Source organism: Ascaphus truei, chromosome 20 (assembly GCF_040206685.1).
Source record: "Ascaphus truei isolate aAscTru1 chromosome 20, aAscTru1.hap1, whole genome shotgun sequence".
Lineage (NCBI taxonomy): Eukaryota > Metazoa > Chordata > Amphibia > Anura > Ascaphidae > Ascaphus > Ascaphus truei.
Genome location: NC_134502.1, coordinates 18,148,985 through 18,165,850, shown reverse-complemented (window position 1 = coordinate 18,165,850; position 16,866 = coordinate 18,148,985). Strand labels below are relative to the sequence as shown.

The 16,866-nt window shown below is 47.0% G+C and overlaps 1 protein-coding gene across 8 annotated transcripts in view; it reads left to right on the top strand.

Annotated features, from left to right (window-relative positions):
- Window positions 1-16,866, top strand: part of LOC142470713 (adhesion G protein-coupled receptor E3-like) — an 82,410-nt gene that overhangs the window by 57,160 nt on the left and 8,384 nt on the right. For 6 of the 8 annotated variants that reach the window (XM_075577371.1, XM_075577373.1, XM_075577372.1 and 3 more), the window contains 7 exons: window positions 3,984-4,061; window positions 4,709-4,877; window positions 5,139-5,252; window positions 8,210-8,397; window positions 11,875-12,039; window positions 13,646-13,840; window positions 14,302-14,537. In XM_075577371.1, coding sequence (XP_075433486.1) covers window positions 3,984-4,061; window positions 4,709-4,877; window positions 5,139-5,252; window positions 8,210-8,397; window positions 11,875-12,039; window positions 13,646-13,840; window positions 14,302-14,537 — 1,145 coding nt within the window. The remainder of the gene's footprint in view (window positions 1-3,983; window positions 4,062-4,708; window positions 4,878-5,138; window positions 5,253-8,209; window positions 8,398-11,874; window positions 12,040-13,645; window positions 13,841-14,301; window positions 14,538-16,866) is intronic. The other 2 variants (XM_075577369.1, XM_075577370.1) reach the window with 2 other exon arrangements.

Below are 16,866 nucleotides of genomic sequence, written 5' to 3'. Positions count from 1 at the left end.
AAGGGTCCCTACACTAATATAAATTCTTAATAACCTGTGCATTGCCAGGAAGAATGATTTATAATAAATCTGTCAATATGAGTTGCAAAAGTTCTAAGTCTGATTGAAGCTTTTATTAACCTGTACATTACCAGGAAAAGCACTCTGTAATAGATTTGTCACAATCACACTGCATGCAGGCAAGTTCCCCTGATAGTTGGAGATGCCATGGAGTGAGCTTTTATTAGTTATTTATACATGTATATTTAGGCACTGTACCGTATATAAGTTTTTCTGGATGTGCACTGAGCTTTGTCTGTGTTTTATGTTATGTCTCTGGTTTTAAATATAAATTGCCATGCTCAGTAGCACTCCTTTGTGAAACTTATATGCTTATATATATATGTTGTGGGTATTTTGGGGGTTCAATTTGAGCTTGTAGGTGTTCTGTATGTTTTATAATTCTTGTGCAGCTAGTCTTGGCTGTTTTGGAGGGTGGCAACCTCCTATCCAATTGAAGCTCACTCCCTCCCACATTTGAATGGTTAAAAGCTCACTCCATGGCATCTCCAACTATCAGGGGAACTTGCCTGCATGCAGTGTGATTGTGACAAATCTATTACAGAGTGCTTTTCCTGGTAATGTACAGGTTAATAAAAGCTTCAATCAGACTTAGAACTTTTGCAACTCATATTGACAGATTTATTATAAATCATTCTTCCTGGCAATGCACAGGTTATTAAGAATTTATATTAGTGTAGGGACCCTTGAACGTGGTCTGCCGTGAAGTTTGGCTCAAGGGCTTACAACAATTTGGCCAAAATGTTAAACTAAAAGACCATTTTATTTATTAGTTATTTATACATGTATATTTAGGCACTGTACCGTATATAAGTTTTTCTGGATGTGCACTGAGCTTTGTCTGTGTTTTATGTTATGTCTCTGGTTTTAAATATAAATTGCCATGCTCAGTAGCACTCCTTTGTGAAACTTATATGCTTATATATATATGTTGTGGGTATTTTGGGGGTTCAATTTGAGCTTGTAGGTGTTCTGTATGTTTTATAATTCTTGTGCAGCTAGTCTTGGCTGTTTTGGAGGGTGGCAACCTCCTATCCAATTGAAGCTCACTCCCTCCCACATTTGAATGGTTAAAAGCTCACTCCATGGCATCTCCAACTATCAGGGGAACTTGCCTGCATGCAGTGTGATTGTGACAAATCTATTACAGAGTGCTTTTCCTGGTAATGTACAGGTTAATAAAAGCTTCAATCAGACTTAGAACTTTTGCAACTCATATTGACAGATTTATTATAAATCATTCTTCCTGGCAATGCACAGGTTATTAAGAATTTATATTAGTGTAGGGACCCTTGAACGTGGTCTGCCGTGAAGTTTGGCTCAAGGGCTTACAACAATTTGGCCAAAATGTTAAACTAAAAGACCATTTTATTTATTAGTTATTTATACATGTATATTTAGGCACTGTACCGTATATAAGTTTTTCTGGATGTGCACTGAGCTTTGTCTGTGTTTTATGTTATGTCTCTGGTTTTAAATATAAATTGCCATGCTCAGTAGCACTCCTTTGTGAAACTTATATGCTTATATATATATGTTGTGGGTATTTTGGGGGTTCAATTTGAGCTTGTAGGTGTTCTGTATGTTTTATAATTCTTGTGCAGCTAGTCTTGGCTGTTTTGGAGGGTGGCAACCTCCTATCCAATTGAAGCTCACTCCCTCCCACATTTGAATGGTTAAAAGCTCACTCCATGGCATCTCCAACTATCAGGGGAACTTGCCTGCATGCAGTGTGATTGTGACAAATCTATTACAGAGTGCTTTTCCTGGTAATGTACAGGTTAATAAAAGCTTCAATCAGACTTAGAACTTTTGCAACTCATATTGACAGATTTATTATAAATCATTCTTCCTGGCAATGCACAGGTTATTAAGAATTTATATTAGTGTAGGGACCCTTGAACGTGGTCTGCCGTGAAGTTTGGCTCAAGGGCTTACAACAATTTGGCCAAAATGTTAAACTAAAAGACCATTTTATTTATTAGTTATTTATACATGTATATTTAGGCACTGTACCGTATATAAGTTTTTCTGGATGTGCACTGAGCTTTGTCTGTGTTTTATGTTATGTCTCTGGTTTTAAATACCTAGGATATAGTCAATTTGATTCTTCATTTTTTTGGGGTCCATTCCATGTCCATTTCCTATTTTGTTTTTTCTTAAAGAATGAGTTGATGATGTAGAAGTTTTCACATTCAGCAAATTCCCCCCAATCTGTCCCTACGTTCATCCCTGTTGCCGTAACCATATTTACCAATGAATTATTTGTCTTTCTACTGGGCGGCCAACCTATGCATGAAAATCTCCTTTAATGATCTTAACGTGGCAATGTCTTCTGTTGCTCAGTTGGTTGACTTCATGGTAGAAGTCTTCCAGTTTGGTCTGTGACTTGATTTTGAGGCACACACTTACATAATGTGAAGCTTGTATCTCCTTGTAAATTGAATGATGACTCTGTCTGATCTTTCTGAGTTTTCATATTCCACTATGCTGCTTTCCCATTTCTTGTTAATGATGAAGCCCACTCCCTTATTCTTCAATTTTCTTTACCTCTTTAGAGTAGTACGGTAGGTCTCAGCTTTTGAGCTCAATGAGTCCTTTTAGTTCAGAATTTAAGGTTGTGTCAATGACGGCAAGCCATCTAATCAGCCCCAAACCATCACACTCCCACCACCATGCTTGACGGTTGGGATGAGGTTCAGTGTGTTTTTCACCAAAAAATGCTATCTTTGACTCATCTTTCCAGACAAAATTGTTGCAGAAGTTCTTGTGGATCATCTCTGTGCTCTTTGGCGCACTTCAGATGGGCAGCAATGTTCTTTTTAGAGAGCAGTGGTTTCCTCCTGGCTATCCTTATATGAACACCATTCTTGTTCAGTCTTTTTCTGATATTTGAGTCATGAACACTCACATTAGCCAAGGCGAGAGTGTCCTGCAGATTCTTGGCTGTTACTCTGGGGTTCTTTGACTTCCTGGATGATTTGCTGGTTTGTTCTTGGAGAGTTTGGTAGGACAACCGCTCCTAGGTAGAGTGATTTTGGTCTTGAACTTTCTTCGTTTGTACACTATCTGTCTGACAGTGGATTGGTGGAGCCCCAAATTCTTAGACATGGTTTTGTAACCCTTTCTAGACTGAGGAGCATCAATAACAGCTTTTCTGAAGTCCTCAGAGATTTCTTTTGATTGTGGCATGACGTGTTTTCACACACCTGTATGGTGAAGACCAAACTCACAAAGTTTCTGATCTTTATATAGGATGGGGCCTCCCAAACTCACACCTGAATATCTACCTAATTATTGAAACACCTGATTCTAATTATCCCCTTTAATTTAGCTGATTAAACCTGGGTTTCACTTACTTTTTCACATACCCTGACTCTTAATTACTCATTGTTTGTCTTATTCATACATCATTTTTCCAAACATGGAATTGGTTAATATAAACCCTATTGAATATTTAAGAAAAGACTGGTTTTGATTCAAGAAGGTGATCATGGAAAAACAATGGAATCTCTGTAATTATTGTTGATCACAAACTTTTTCTCGCCACTATACATGTACATATACATGCACACATTTTCACTGTATATATTTAATGTTTGAATGTTGTTGCTCAATTGTCTATGATATTTGTTTGATCATTTTGGTATTGTGGTACAGTTGTGGTAGTTACACATTTTGAATGGTCTTTTAGGTTACACAGCAGGTACACTCTTCAGCACTTGGTTTAGAGTTTTAGGATCTCTATTTGGGCTAGCGCTAATATAATTGTATTATTTTAACCCAAAAGAGCTAGAATCAATGTTAAAAGTAAACTTTAGTCCAAGTGCAAGGATATAAAAATGATTACATAAATCAACAAGATCACTGTGTATGTGTATATGTGTGTACATTTGCGAGCTCTATCGTTCTCTGTGTTTCAGGATCCCTTCTGCTCTATACTGAATTCCACCTTCCACCTGCTTGACTCTTCTTGCCAGGGAAAGGACATCTTTCTTGAGGTGAAATATGGGGGGGGGGGGGAAGAGACAACCCAGAGAGGGAGAGAGATCACTAAAGCAAGAGAGAGCTCACCAGAGAGATGACTAGATATGAGAAGAGAGAGAGAGACGAGAGAGAGAGACGAGAGAGAGAGACGAGAGAGAGAGACGAGAGAGAGAGACGAGAGAGAGAGACGAGAGAGAGAGACGAGAGAGAGAGACGAGAGAGAGAGACGAGAGAGAGACGAGAGAGAGAGACGAGAGAGAGAGACGAGAGAGACGAGAGAGACGAGAGAGAGAGACGAGAGATTACTAGATATAAGAAGAGAGAGAAATCATTAGAGAGGGGTGGGGAGACAGACCAGAGAGAGGGCACTAAACAGGGAGAGGGGGACACCCCAGAGAGCGGGAGGCCCCAGAGAACAAAATGGTAAAAAGGAAGGGAGATGACCATCAAGAGTCCTGATGTTAAACACTCTTTCTATCTTTCATTTCTCCTGCCCGGTCACCACCCCCATCTTTCTCTCTCCCCTCTCTCTCTCTCTCTCTTTGTTTTCTCTCCCCCTCCCTCTATCTCTCCCTCTTGTTTCCCCTTCCCCACTTCTTGCCCATCTTTCCTCTCTCTCTCACCCTTACCCCCCACCCCTTCATCTCTCCCCCTCCCACAGGGTGTCATACAAGCCTTCTCTCAGGTTCTCAATCAGTCCTATTGGTCCAACCTCACCTCTCCCCAGCTGAGGGTCGCTGTCACCGCATTGTTGGAGAGTGTGGAGTCAGCAGCCCTGCTATCTCTCACCCAGAACCCCAGGAACCAGAGGGTCAGCACCCCTGAGATTGGTGAGGAGATAGCTGTGTATACTACATTGACAGATATCTGTACACCCTATATTGACATATATTGAGTGACTCACAGTGAAAAAGAGTGGTGGAGCACTGCCTAGAAAAATGAAGGGCTCGAGGCTGATAACAAAATTAAAAATGCTTTATTCTAAGGCATAAGTAGACCGAGCTACAAAAAAAACAGTGAGAGATGGCATTGAACATTACAGTGAGAAATAGCCGTGTACGTCATGCCCAATGACCCTTTTTGCCCCCCAGAGCTGGACATGAAGGTTTCTCGGGACAACTGCAGCACGGAGACCCCCTCCTTGCATCTGAACGTGGGGGGCAACAGCATGGTGGTTCCATGTGTTCTGGTTTCCGGACACCAAGGTGAGAAGGACGGGCGGGGTTCCCACTTTTACATTTTAGATGTCCTGCTTTAAAATCAAAATTTTCTGGGAAAATACTAGTCAAGAAATAGAATTCCTTGGAAATACATCAGACAAAACAAAAAAAGCGTAAGAACAGTTTGTAACATGAAAGAGAAGAAGACGCCAGTCTTTGGGGAAGGACCACAAAGTTCCGTTAGAGACTTAGCAAGATGTTAACGGACATTAACGGATCTTCAACGCTCAATAACGCAGTGGTAAGGCCTGTCCTACTGTGAAGACGTTAACGGCGGTTAGTGTTGATGAGATACAGAAGAAGAGGAGTGGACCACTTCAACACATGTCCACAGTAGGCCATTAAAGTTAACGTGGGCCTTAACGCTATGTTATTTAAGGTCATGGCATACCTAGGGTTAAGTGCTTCTTACACCGAACGCTGGGTCGCTGATATTGTTTGGCCTTGCCCAGGGTTCTCGAGTGGGCCACTTTGGCTTCCTATATTGTCTTAGCAATATAGGAAGCCAATGTGAATACACTGGACTAGGCCAACAAATGTAGCCAATACCTTAGAAGCCATAGTGGCCATGAAGGCATGCTCCCATAATCACTTAGGATGCCAAGCAGTTAATAGTGATACCCTACTAACCTGTGTTTGTCATATAGATACAACCGCTATGACGAGCAAGGGGTTAACCACCATTCTTTATTTCCACCATCCCCCCGATGGCCTAACTTCCTTTTTCTGGACACCTACCTCCTTAACCCACCCCCACCCCTACTCTCCTTATCGTGGTTACACAGTCGCAGCTTATTTATGATTTGATACTTATTTTAAATACAGTTTGGTGCTCTCCTTGATACAGTATATTCTATTTTCTATAGGGGGAGGCGTGGTCTCTGTAGGGGGAGGCGTGGTCTCTGTAGGGGGAGGCATGGTCTATGTAGGGGGAGGCATAGTCTGTGTAGGGGGAGGCATGGTCTGTGTAGAGGGAGGCATGGTCTGTGTAGGGGGAGGCATGGTCTGTGTAGGGGGAGGCATGGTCTCTGTAGGGGGAGGCATGGTCTCTGTAGGGGGAGGCATGGTCTCTGTAGGGGGAGGCATGGTCTCTGTAGGGGGAGGCATGTTCTCTGTAGGGGGAGGCATGGTCTCTGTAGGGGGAGGCATGGTCTCTGTAGGGGGAAGGCATGGTCTCTGTGACGGCCGGGGTAAATGTGACAGCTTTGAATAAAGGTTAAGCTCGCCATTGCCCCTACCTGCCAGTAATACATTTGTATTATGTTATATATATGTAACGAGTGCTCGCCACAAACAGGACCATGAGGCCGAGGTGGGGAATAGTAAACACCGACAAGAAGCCGAGAGGCCACGTCCGGAGTTTAGGTTTGTAGTCGTGTAGCCGGGTCAGGGTTTGGAGAAGTAGGGTAGTAGGTATACTCGCCGTGGTCGAGGGTAGGAGACTGGAGGGTAGTAGCTTAGCCGAGTTCGAGGGTACTAAAAGGTAGAGTAGTAGATATCCAAGCCGAGGTCGATGGTAGTAGAAGGTAGAGTAGTATATATCCAAGCCGAGGTCGAGGGTAGTAGAAGGTAGAGTAGTAGATATCCAAGTCGAGGTTGAGGGTAGTAGAAGGTGGAGTGGTAGATATCCAAGCCGAGGTCGAGGGTAGTAGAAGGTAGCGTAGTAGATATCCAAGCCGAGGTCGAGGGTAGTAGAAGGTAGAGCAGTAGATATCCAAGCCGAGGTCGAGGGTAGTAGACGGTATAGTAGTAGATATCCAAGCCGAGGTCGAGGGTTGTGGAAGGTAGAGTAGTAGATATCCAAGCCGAGGTCGAGGGTAGTAAAAGGTAGAGTAGTAGATATCCAAGCCGAGGTCGAGGGTAGTAGAAGGTAGAGTCGTAGATATCCAAGCCCAGGTCAAGGGTAGTAGAAGGTAAAGTAGTAGATATCCAAGCCAAGGTCGAGGGTAGGAGACTGGAGGGTAGTTGGTAAGGCGACCGGAAGTCCCAAATGGGGGGGAAGCAAAGCGATGCACTGCTCAATGCTGATGGAGGCTGGATCGCATTAAAAAAATCACTTTTATTCTAACCTGGCAGCATGAAAATCAGGAAACATAGAGGACACTCTAAGGCCTCGGACATGGTGACATTCACAGCGCTGAGCAGCGCTGAGCAGCGCTGACGCTCATGCTCTCCTGCTCAAGCAGGAGCTTTTTTGTGTCCTTGCATGAGTGTCAGCGTACGCGCGCGTGAGCCGGGCGGTAGGTGGGGCTAGCGTGCCACGTCACGGCGCCGACGTCACGGACTGCCATTGGCTTTTGGCGGTCACGTGACCGGCCCTGCGCTTCCCTCAGCGGGAAAACTTAAATTGTGCTATCGGCTGCAAATCCACACGCCTCCATATGCCTGCGGAAGCATGCGGAAGCGCCCTCTAAAGCCACCTAAAGCCATTTCATCTCTTCGAATGACGCCTTTGGGGCAACTCAGGTGTTATATCTCGGAGATTGTTTGGTAGAATGAAACAGCAGCATAGCATGGACATGGACCTCAGTCAGACATGCCGGGGAGAGGAACTGATTAGATCCAGGTGGTCTTAGAAGCGTCTCTTTTCCTCATACTGTTAACCCCATCCACGCTGGCTTAGTGGATAGGGGCAGTGAAGGCATATTGGGGAGTCTTTCTTAGGGAGACGCCTTTCGGGGTGAGTCAGGTGTTATCTCACAGAGATTCTTTTCTAGAATGAAACAGCAGCATAGCACAACAGACCTGGACCACACAGCCCGGAATAAGTCTCAAATAGGGGAGGTGTGGTCTTAGTTCAAGAAGGTGTGGTCTCTGTATAAGGAAACATGGTCTATGCATAAGGATGAATAGCCCTTGTGCAAAGGAGCCCATGAATCAGGCGCAATGACCCCTGTATTAGTAGCAGGAAGTCACCCTGTCACCTCTCCCTTCTTTCCCAGATGGCGCTGTCTTCATCTCATACACCAACTTCGAGTCCTTTTTAACTGGGAGCCTCCTGTTGCCCGGAGAGTATCCCGGGCAGTTCCGTGATGCAGTGGTCTACTCACAGGTGGTGACCGGAGCCATCACTAGCAATAAAACGAAACATCTGAACCCCCCAGTGACCTTCAACCTGCAACACCTACAGGTCAGTCTGGGCGAAGAGGCTGGAATGGCAGTGTGTGTGTAAGGGTGGAGTGGGCCCTGTAATGTATTTAATTGGGGGATGGTACTGCAGTGTATGTGGTGGGAGGCTGGTACTGCAGTGTATGTGGTGGGAGGCTGGTACTGCAGTGTATGTGATGGGAGGCTGGTACGGCAGTGTATGTGATGGGGAGGCTGGCACTGCAGTGTATGTGATGGGAGGATGGCACTGCAGTGTATGTGATGGGATGCTGGCACTGCAGTGTATGTGATAGGAGGCTGGAACTGCAGTGTATGTGATTGGGAGGATGGCCCTGCAGTGTATGTGATGGGGAGCCTAGCACTGCAGTGTATGTGATGGGGAGGCTGGAACTGCAGTGTTTGTGATAGGGAGGCTGGCACTGCAGTGTATGTGGTGGGAGGCTGATTCCAGAACTCTGCGATCGCCTTGTCCAAACTCGATCTAAGAGGAGCCTATAACTTGGTCAAAATCAGGCAGGGGGGTGAGTGGAAGACTGCGTTTAACACCAGAGATGGCCCTATGAGCATCTTGTCATGCCCTTTGGGCTATGTAATGCCCCCGCAGTTTTCCAATTTTTTGCCAACGAGATCTTCAGAGACTTGCTGGGTTCTTGTATTGCCGTCTATCTTGACGACATTCTTATTTTTTTCTAAAACTTCAGCACAACTTTACGAGCAGGTAAAGATGGTGCTTCAACACCTTCGTACGAATCAGCTGTTTGCCAAGCTTGAAAAATGCGAATTCAAGAAATCTAGTCTTGCTTTTATTGAATACATCATATCCGCTCAAGGTTAACAGATGGATCCTGCCAAGTTCTCTGCCATCCTAGATTGGCCACTGCCGGAGGGAATTAAACCCATCCAGAGGTTCCTCGGGTTCGTAAACTATTACCGTTGTCATATTCGGGATTTCTCAAAAAAGTCGCACCTATAACGGCCATGACCAAAAATGGGGCAGAGCATGTTTCTTGGTCTCTTGAGGCACAAGCTGCCATTCTCAAATTGGAAAGACTTTTTCCACGGCTCCTATTCTTGCTCACCCGGACACTCTCCGTCCATTCATCCTCGAGGTCAACGCTTCCAGTATTGGTGCCAGTGCAGCACTTTCACAGAGAACGGATTTCCAGTCACGTCTACATCTTTGTTGCTTCTTCTCTGAGAATTTCTCTGCAGCGGAGCGTAATTACGATGTCGGGAATCGGGCGCTCTTGACAGTAAAGATGACACTGGAAGAATGGAGACACCTCCTCAAGGGAACTTCACTACCTGTGACCATACTAAAGGATCACCGTAACCTGGAGTACCTCGTGCGGACCGTAGACTGAACACCCACCACGGAAGATGAACTCTCTTTTTCACCAGCTTCAAACTACATTCTTGCTTTCTTTCAGACTAGGATCCACGAATGTTTAAGCTGATGCCCTTTTCCGCCTGTTGGCTGCTGAGAGTTGCTGGAGACTAACAAATCTCTCATTATTTCCCCTTCCAGGATTGTCGCTGCAATCACTCCCACTGTCATGGACACATTCGTAAAGTCTGAGCTCCCCGCTGGTCTCTCTGTTCCTCCTCATCAGCTATTCATTCCCTCCCCTCTTCATCTTCAAGTCCTCCAATGGGGTCATCAATCCAGATTTGTGGGTCACCCAGGTATTAAGAGAACTGCAGAGTTTCTCGAGCGGCCCGTCTGGTGGCCAGAGATCAGGAATGATGTCAAGGACTTTGTCTCTGTCTGCACGGTATGTGCACGAACCAAGGTGCCACGCTCTCTACCATGCGGGTTACTTCATCCCCTTCCTGTCCCATCTTGCCCTTGGTCCCACTTGTCCATGGATTTCATTGTGAAGCTTCCCCCCCTCCCAGGGCATGATAGTAATCCTGGTCATGGTTGACCACTTCTCCAAACAGGCACATTTCGTCCTTCTGAAGAAACTTACTTCTGCTTCTGATCTGGCTGACATTTCCATCAGTGAGGTATTCCACCTCTATGGCTTACCTGCAGAGATTGTCTCCGACAGGGGTTCACAATTCATTGTGAGATTTTGGAAGGCTTTTTGTCGCCGTTTGGACCTTGACCTGTATTTTTCCTCCTTCTACCACCCACAGTCCAATGGTCAGATGGAGAGGACCAATCAAACATTGGAACAGTTCCTCCGGTGCAATGTTTCCATGCAGCAAGATGATTGGAGGGATCTGCTCCCTCTGGCAGAATGCGCCATGAACTCATCCCAAGTGTCCTTGAAGTGCTCTCCCTTCTTTGCGTCTCTAGGGTAAAACCTGACAACCTATTCCCGCGACTCCCCCCTCCCTGTAGAGGTTTCTGCAGTGGATACCAGGGCCGATGACCTACAAGAACTTTGGAAAGGCATTCAGGCAAACTTTGCATGGAGGCAGAGACACAGAGTCGAAACACGGACAAACGTAGGAGGTCATCACCCGAATACCACGTTGGTGAGGAGGTCTGGCTCTCGACGCACAATATTTGCTTACGTCAGCCCTCCGCAAAATCTGGACCGCATTTTATCAGTCCTTACAGGATTTCCCGGAGAGTGAAGGAGGTGTCCTTCCAGCTCGAGCTCCCTGCATCACTCAAGATTCCCTCCACATTTCACGTATCCTTGCCCAAACCGGCAACCCGGAACTGGTTTTCAAGGACACTTCCCCTCCCGCTCCTATTTCCATGGACGGGCACCCCGATTATGTCACTCAGAAAATGTTGGACTACCGTGTCTCGATAGAGTCCCTTCAGTACCAAATTGATTTGAAGGGGTACAGTCCAGAGGAGAGGAGTTGGGTCAAGGTGTCTGATATCCACTCTCCAGTCTTGGTCAGGAAATTCCACAGCGTTTGTCCTGCAAAACCCGCCCCTGGGCATTCGGAATCTTCCCCTAAAAGGGGGGATTCTATAAGGACCTCCCAACATGGCCGCTGAGGCAGGACATCTGCCTCTACCAACATGACCATCGAGGCAGGAAGTCATCCTCTCTATGATCAAATTGCCTGCACCTACCAGCTTCCTTTATCAGGCTGCCTTCCCCTCTTCCTTGACTGTGCAAGGCACTGTTTTCCTGGACTCCTGCTATTGCCTTATCCTGCCTGCCTTTCTCCTCCCTGTTGCCGATACCAGCCTGTGACCACAACCAACCTGCTTTCTCCAGTCTTGAACTCGGAACTGTGACCACAACTACTCTGCCTTCTTCAGCCCTGACCCCGGAAGAGTGACCTCGATCATCCTACCTTCTCCTGCCTTGACCTCGGACCTGGACCTCACAATTCTACTCTTCAGGAGTTGGATCCCAGGTATGGGTCGGTCTCTACTCTCCACCTCTGCCTAGCGAGTCTGTCTCCTGGACAGTACACAGTGACGAATGCGACCGTAACAAGAGGGAAGAATAACCTGCACTGTGTGTGAGGGGTAGCCTCGCAATGCCACTAATTCACATTATTCTGTCCTTTCCCTCAGGTTCCGGAGCCCTCCCTCACACCCCTGTGTGTGTTCTGGGACGGTGGCTCGGGTGGCTGGTCCCGCATTGGATGTGACACCCAACACTCTAATGTCACCCACACTGTCTGCGCCTGCTCCCATCTCTCCAGCTTTGCTGTCATCATGGCACACAGTGACATCCAGGTGACTCAGATATACTGGAAATAAAATCGTGACACAATGACTTGGGCACTGACTTAGTGACAGAGAGTCTAGGAAGTGACAAAGGGACATAGGCAGTGATATAGTGACAGTGACATAGTAATTAAAAGAACAAGATTGTCTTCCACTGACTGAGACATCCTTCTAATGAGGGAGACGGGCCCTTTTTATGACTGAGACAGTCTTCCTGTGAATGAGTCTGACATCTGAGTGATACGGGCCCTTTTGATGAGTGAGACTAACCATGCAATGAGTGAAACTGACTTCTACTGAGTGAGACCGGCCCTTTAGATGAGTAAGACCATTTCCCAAATAATTAAAATGAGTTCCGATGAGTGAGATTGTCCCTCCCGATGAGTGAGACTACGTGTGTCAGGACGGCCTGTAGGCGATGTCAGACAATAGTCCACATGTGTAGTTTCTGGTTAAAGCAAATATTATGAGCCACGACAAGGCAGACACCTGTTCGCAAGACCTAACACTACCAGATAAAATACTAATATACCTCTATTAGGATTAAAATTCTCATTTACCTCTATTAGGAGGGAGAAAGACCACAGTGGGTCTATATCCAGTAGAATGAAAGGACCCACTAACTTGGGGATGGGCGGGCTTAAAACCTGGGAAGGAGGAGCCACTAACCTCCAACAGCTGAAATAGCTGAGAATAGTTTAACAAAACACAAAACCCCAGCAAGCTCTTTTTGGGAACCCCTGAGCCCCTACAAAATATATATATATGTATACAAGTGTCAAAATAGAGTGCTATTGAACGTGGCACATGTATACAACAGACGACAGAGAAGCCAAATGCTACATCCAACATGACAAAAATACACAGTAAAATACTTATATATTCTCTTGAAAAAGAGTAATTTAGTTTAACCCTTTGTCCAAAGCGTTGTAAGCTTGCGAGCCACTTCAAGGCAGACACCCATTCGCAAGTCCTAACACTACCAGAGAAAATACTAAGAACTTACTCACACTCCAATCCCTATCTATAAGGCTATGTTCAGTTACCAAACCTTTAACATACATCACACAGCCAGGAAACAATATTAACAGTTCTTACTGTAGTTTAGAGAGAGTTGTGAATCCATCTGCATAGCAGCTTGTCTAGAATAACTCTAGAATGAGACAGCCACCTGCTTGCAAGCAATGGCTTCCTTATATCTCATGCTGGTTGTCAGGTGTGTCTGCTTCCTTCCTGATTGCCAGCTATTCTTCCTGGGTTTACCTTCTGAGTGCTGGATGAAGGACTCAGATATATGTTTCCCAGGCATAACTAGCAGTACCTGACTTCACCCTGTCACACTACGTTACGATGAGTTGGACAGCCTTCCAAGAAGTTACACTGTTTCCAATGTGATACTGTACAGTCTTCCAATGAATAAGACTGATTTTAACTTAGTGAGACTGACTTCTAATGAGAGAGGCTGGCCTTTCCGATGAGTGAAACTGACTTCCAATGAGTGAGGTTGATCTTCAATGAGTGAGTGTGCACCCTTCATTGACTGAGACAGGCTAGCTGATACATTGAGTGTGCCTTTACTGTTACTGGTTAACAATTCTGCCTCTCACTCCCACAGGAGGACAGTGGTCTGACTTGGCTTTCTCGCATTGGTCTCAGTGTGTCTCTTCTCTGTCTGTCCCTCTCTCTCCTCACCTTTCTCCTGTGCCGTGCTCTGCGGAGTGCTCACACCTCTGTCCTGACCATCCTGTGTGGCTGTCTCTTTCTGGGACAGCTCCTCTTCCTGGTGGGTGTGCAGCAAACTGGGAATAAGGTGATTCTCTTTGTCTGTCTCTCATGGACATCCCTCATTGCATGTCTCTCATGGACGTCCCTCATTGCCTATCTCTCATGGACGTCCCTCATTGCCTGTCTCACATGGACGTCCCTCATTGCCTGTCTCACATGACGTCCCTCATTGCCTGTCTCTCATGGACATCCCTCATTGCCTGTCTCTCATGGACGTCCCTCATTGTCTGTCTCTCATGGACGTCCCTCATTGTCTGTCTCTTATGATTCCAATCTCTATCTTTCCATCTCTATGCACTCTCAACAGGCAGTCTGAACCACTTCTTCTTCTGGATGTCTTTCTTTCTACCTCTCTCTTTCCCTCCCTCTCAACGCTCTCCGTTTCTCTTTTCTTTTTCTCTCTGTCCCTGTTTCTCACACCCCCATCTCTCTCTCTCTCTGACCTCTCTCCCTCCCCCTCTTCCTTCCTCACTCTCTGTTTTACAGACCCTCTGCTCTGTCATTGCGGGCGGTCTCCACCTCCTATTCCTCTGCGCTTTCTGCTGGATGTCTCTCGAGAGCGCTCTCCTCTTCCTGACTGTCCGACATCTGCGGGCGGTGAATTACCTGACCACTCAACGCTCTCATTTCCCGTCCGCCTGTCTCGTTGGGTTTGGGGTCCCTGTTGTGATCATCATTATCTCGGCTGCAACTCGACCGGATGAATATGGGACAGCGCGTCAGTGAGTGATGTCACCACCTATGTCACTGCTTCTGTCATTGTGCGTCACTGTGTCACTGCTTCTTTCATTGTGTTACTGTGTCACTGCTTCTGTCATTGTGCATCACTGTGTCACTGCTTCTGTCATTGTGCGTCAATGTGTCACTGCTTCTGTCATTGTGCGTCACTGTGTCACTGCTTCTATCATTGTGCGTCACTGTGTCACTGCTTCTGTCATTGTGTCACTGTCACTGCTTCTGTTATTGTGTGTCACTGTGTCACTGCTTCTGTCATTGTGCGTCACTGCATCACTGCTTCTGTCATTGTGTGTCACTGCTTCTGTCATTGTGAAAAAATGGCGGCCTTAGGCACTTACCTGATTCCGCCCTCCTGTTCCAGCGCCGCACCACCCCGTTGCCATGGCAACATGACGCCGTGTGACGTCACGTTGCCGGCCTATGCTTGCCGATCGCACTTGCTCACAAGCGTCAAACGCCAATCACGCATGCCTCCTCCCCATTCTGCCGCCCCCAAAATGCTGTCGCATAAGGCTCGGGCCTAATGGGACATCCACTATTGCAAATGACAGATAGCTGTGTGTGTGTCACAGTGACAGATAGCTGTGTGTGTGTGACAATGACAGATAGCTGTGTGTGATAATGACAGATAGCTGTGTGTGTGTGACAATGACAGATAGAGATGTGAGACACAGTAACAGCTGTGTGAGTCACAGTTATAGGGTGACCAGATGTCCCGGTTTAGCCGGGACAATCCCGGTTTTTTAATGCCTGTCCCGGCTGCCCGACATAATTTAAAATTTCCTGTTTTTTGTGACTGTCCCGGTTTTGGCCATCGGAACAGGGGGGGGGGCAGCAGAGAGCAGAGAATGCAGGAAGGGAGGAGAGCGGAGGCCGGGTCTGACTGCAGAGGGCGGGGCAGTGTTCCCTTCTGCGGAGCCCCTGCAGTGAGACCCAGAAGTGTCAGTGAGAACTTCTGGTGTGTGCTGCCTGGGCTCAAGATGGCTTCCCCTCTACCCTATGCAGGTAGGGTCCAGAATGGGGGGACACACTCACTCACTCTCTCTATATGTAGACAGACACAGAATGGGGGGGAGAGAGACAGACATAGAATGGGGGGGAGAGGGTCACACACAGCAGCATGGGGAGAGAGACACACACTGCAGAATGGGGAGAGAGACACACTGCAGCATGGGGAGAGAGACACACACTGCAGCATGGGGAGAGAGACACACACTGCAGCATGGGGAGAGAGACACACACTGCAGCATGGGGAGAGAGACACACACTGCAGCATGGGGAGAGACACACACAGCAGTATGGAGAGAGAGAGACACACACAGCAGCATGGGGAGAGAGACACCGCAGCATGGGGAGAGAGACACACACAGCAGCATGGGGAGAGAGACACACAGCAGCATGGGGAGAGAGACACACACAGCAGCATGGGGAGAGAGACACACACAGAGAGAATGGGGGAGAGACACACACAGAGAATGGGGGAGAGACACACACAGAGAATGGGGGAGAGTCACACACATAGAATGGGGGGAGAGACACACACGTAGAATGGGGGGAGAGACACACACACAGAATGGGGAGAGAGACACACAGAGAGAATCAGGGGAGAGAGAGAGACACAGAGAATGGGGAGAGAGAGACACACAGAGAATGGGGGAGAGAGAGACACATAGAGAATGGGGAGAGAGACACACACAGAGAATGGGGGAAAGAGACACACACATAGAATGGGGGAGAGAGAGACACACACAGAGAATTGGGGAGACACACACACAGAGAATGGGGGAGAGACACACACACAGAATGGGGGAGAGAGAGAGACACAGAGAATGGGGGAGAGAGAGAGACACAGAGAATGGGGGAGAGACACATAGAATGGGGGAGAGAAACAGAGAATGGGGGAGAGAGACACAGAGATTGGGGGAGAGAGACAGAATGGGGGAGAGAACCACACAGAGAATGGGGGAGAGAGACACAGAGAATGGGGGAGAGAGAGACACAGAGAATGGGGGGGGGAGAAAGAGACACAGAGAATGGGGGGGGGGAAGAGACACAGAGAATGGGGGAGAGACACAGAGAATGGGGGAGAGAGAGACATGGAGAATGGGGGAGAGAGAGACACAGAGAATGGGGGAGAGAGAGACACAGAGAATGGGGGAGAGACACAAAGAATTGGGGAGAGAGACAGAGAATGGGGGAAAGAGACACAGAGATTGGGGGAGAGAGACAGAATGGGGGAGAGAGACACAGAATGGGGGAGAGAGACACACAGAGAATGGGGGAGAGAGACAGAGAATGGGGGAGAGAGACAGA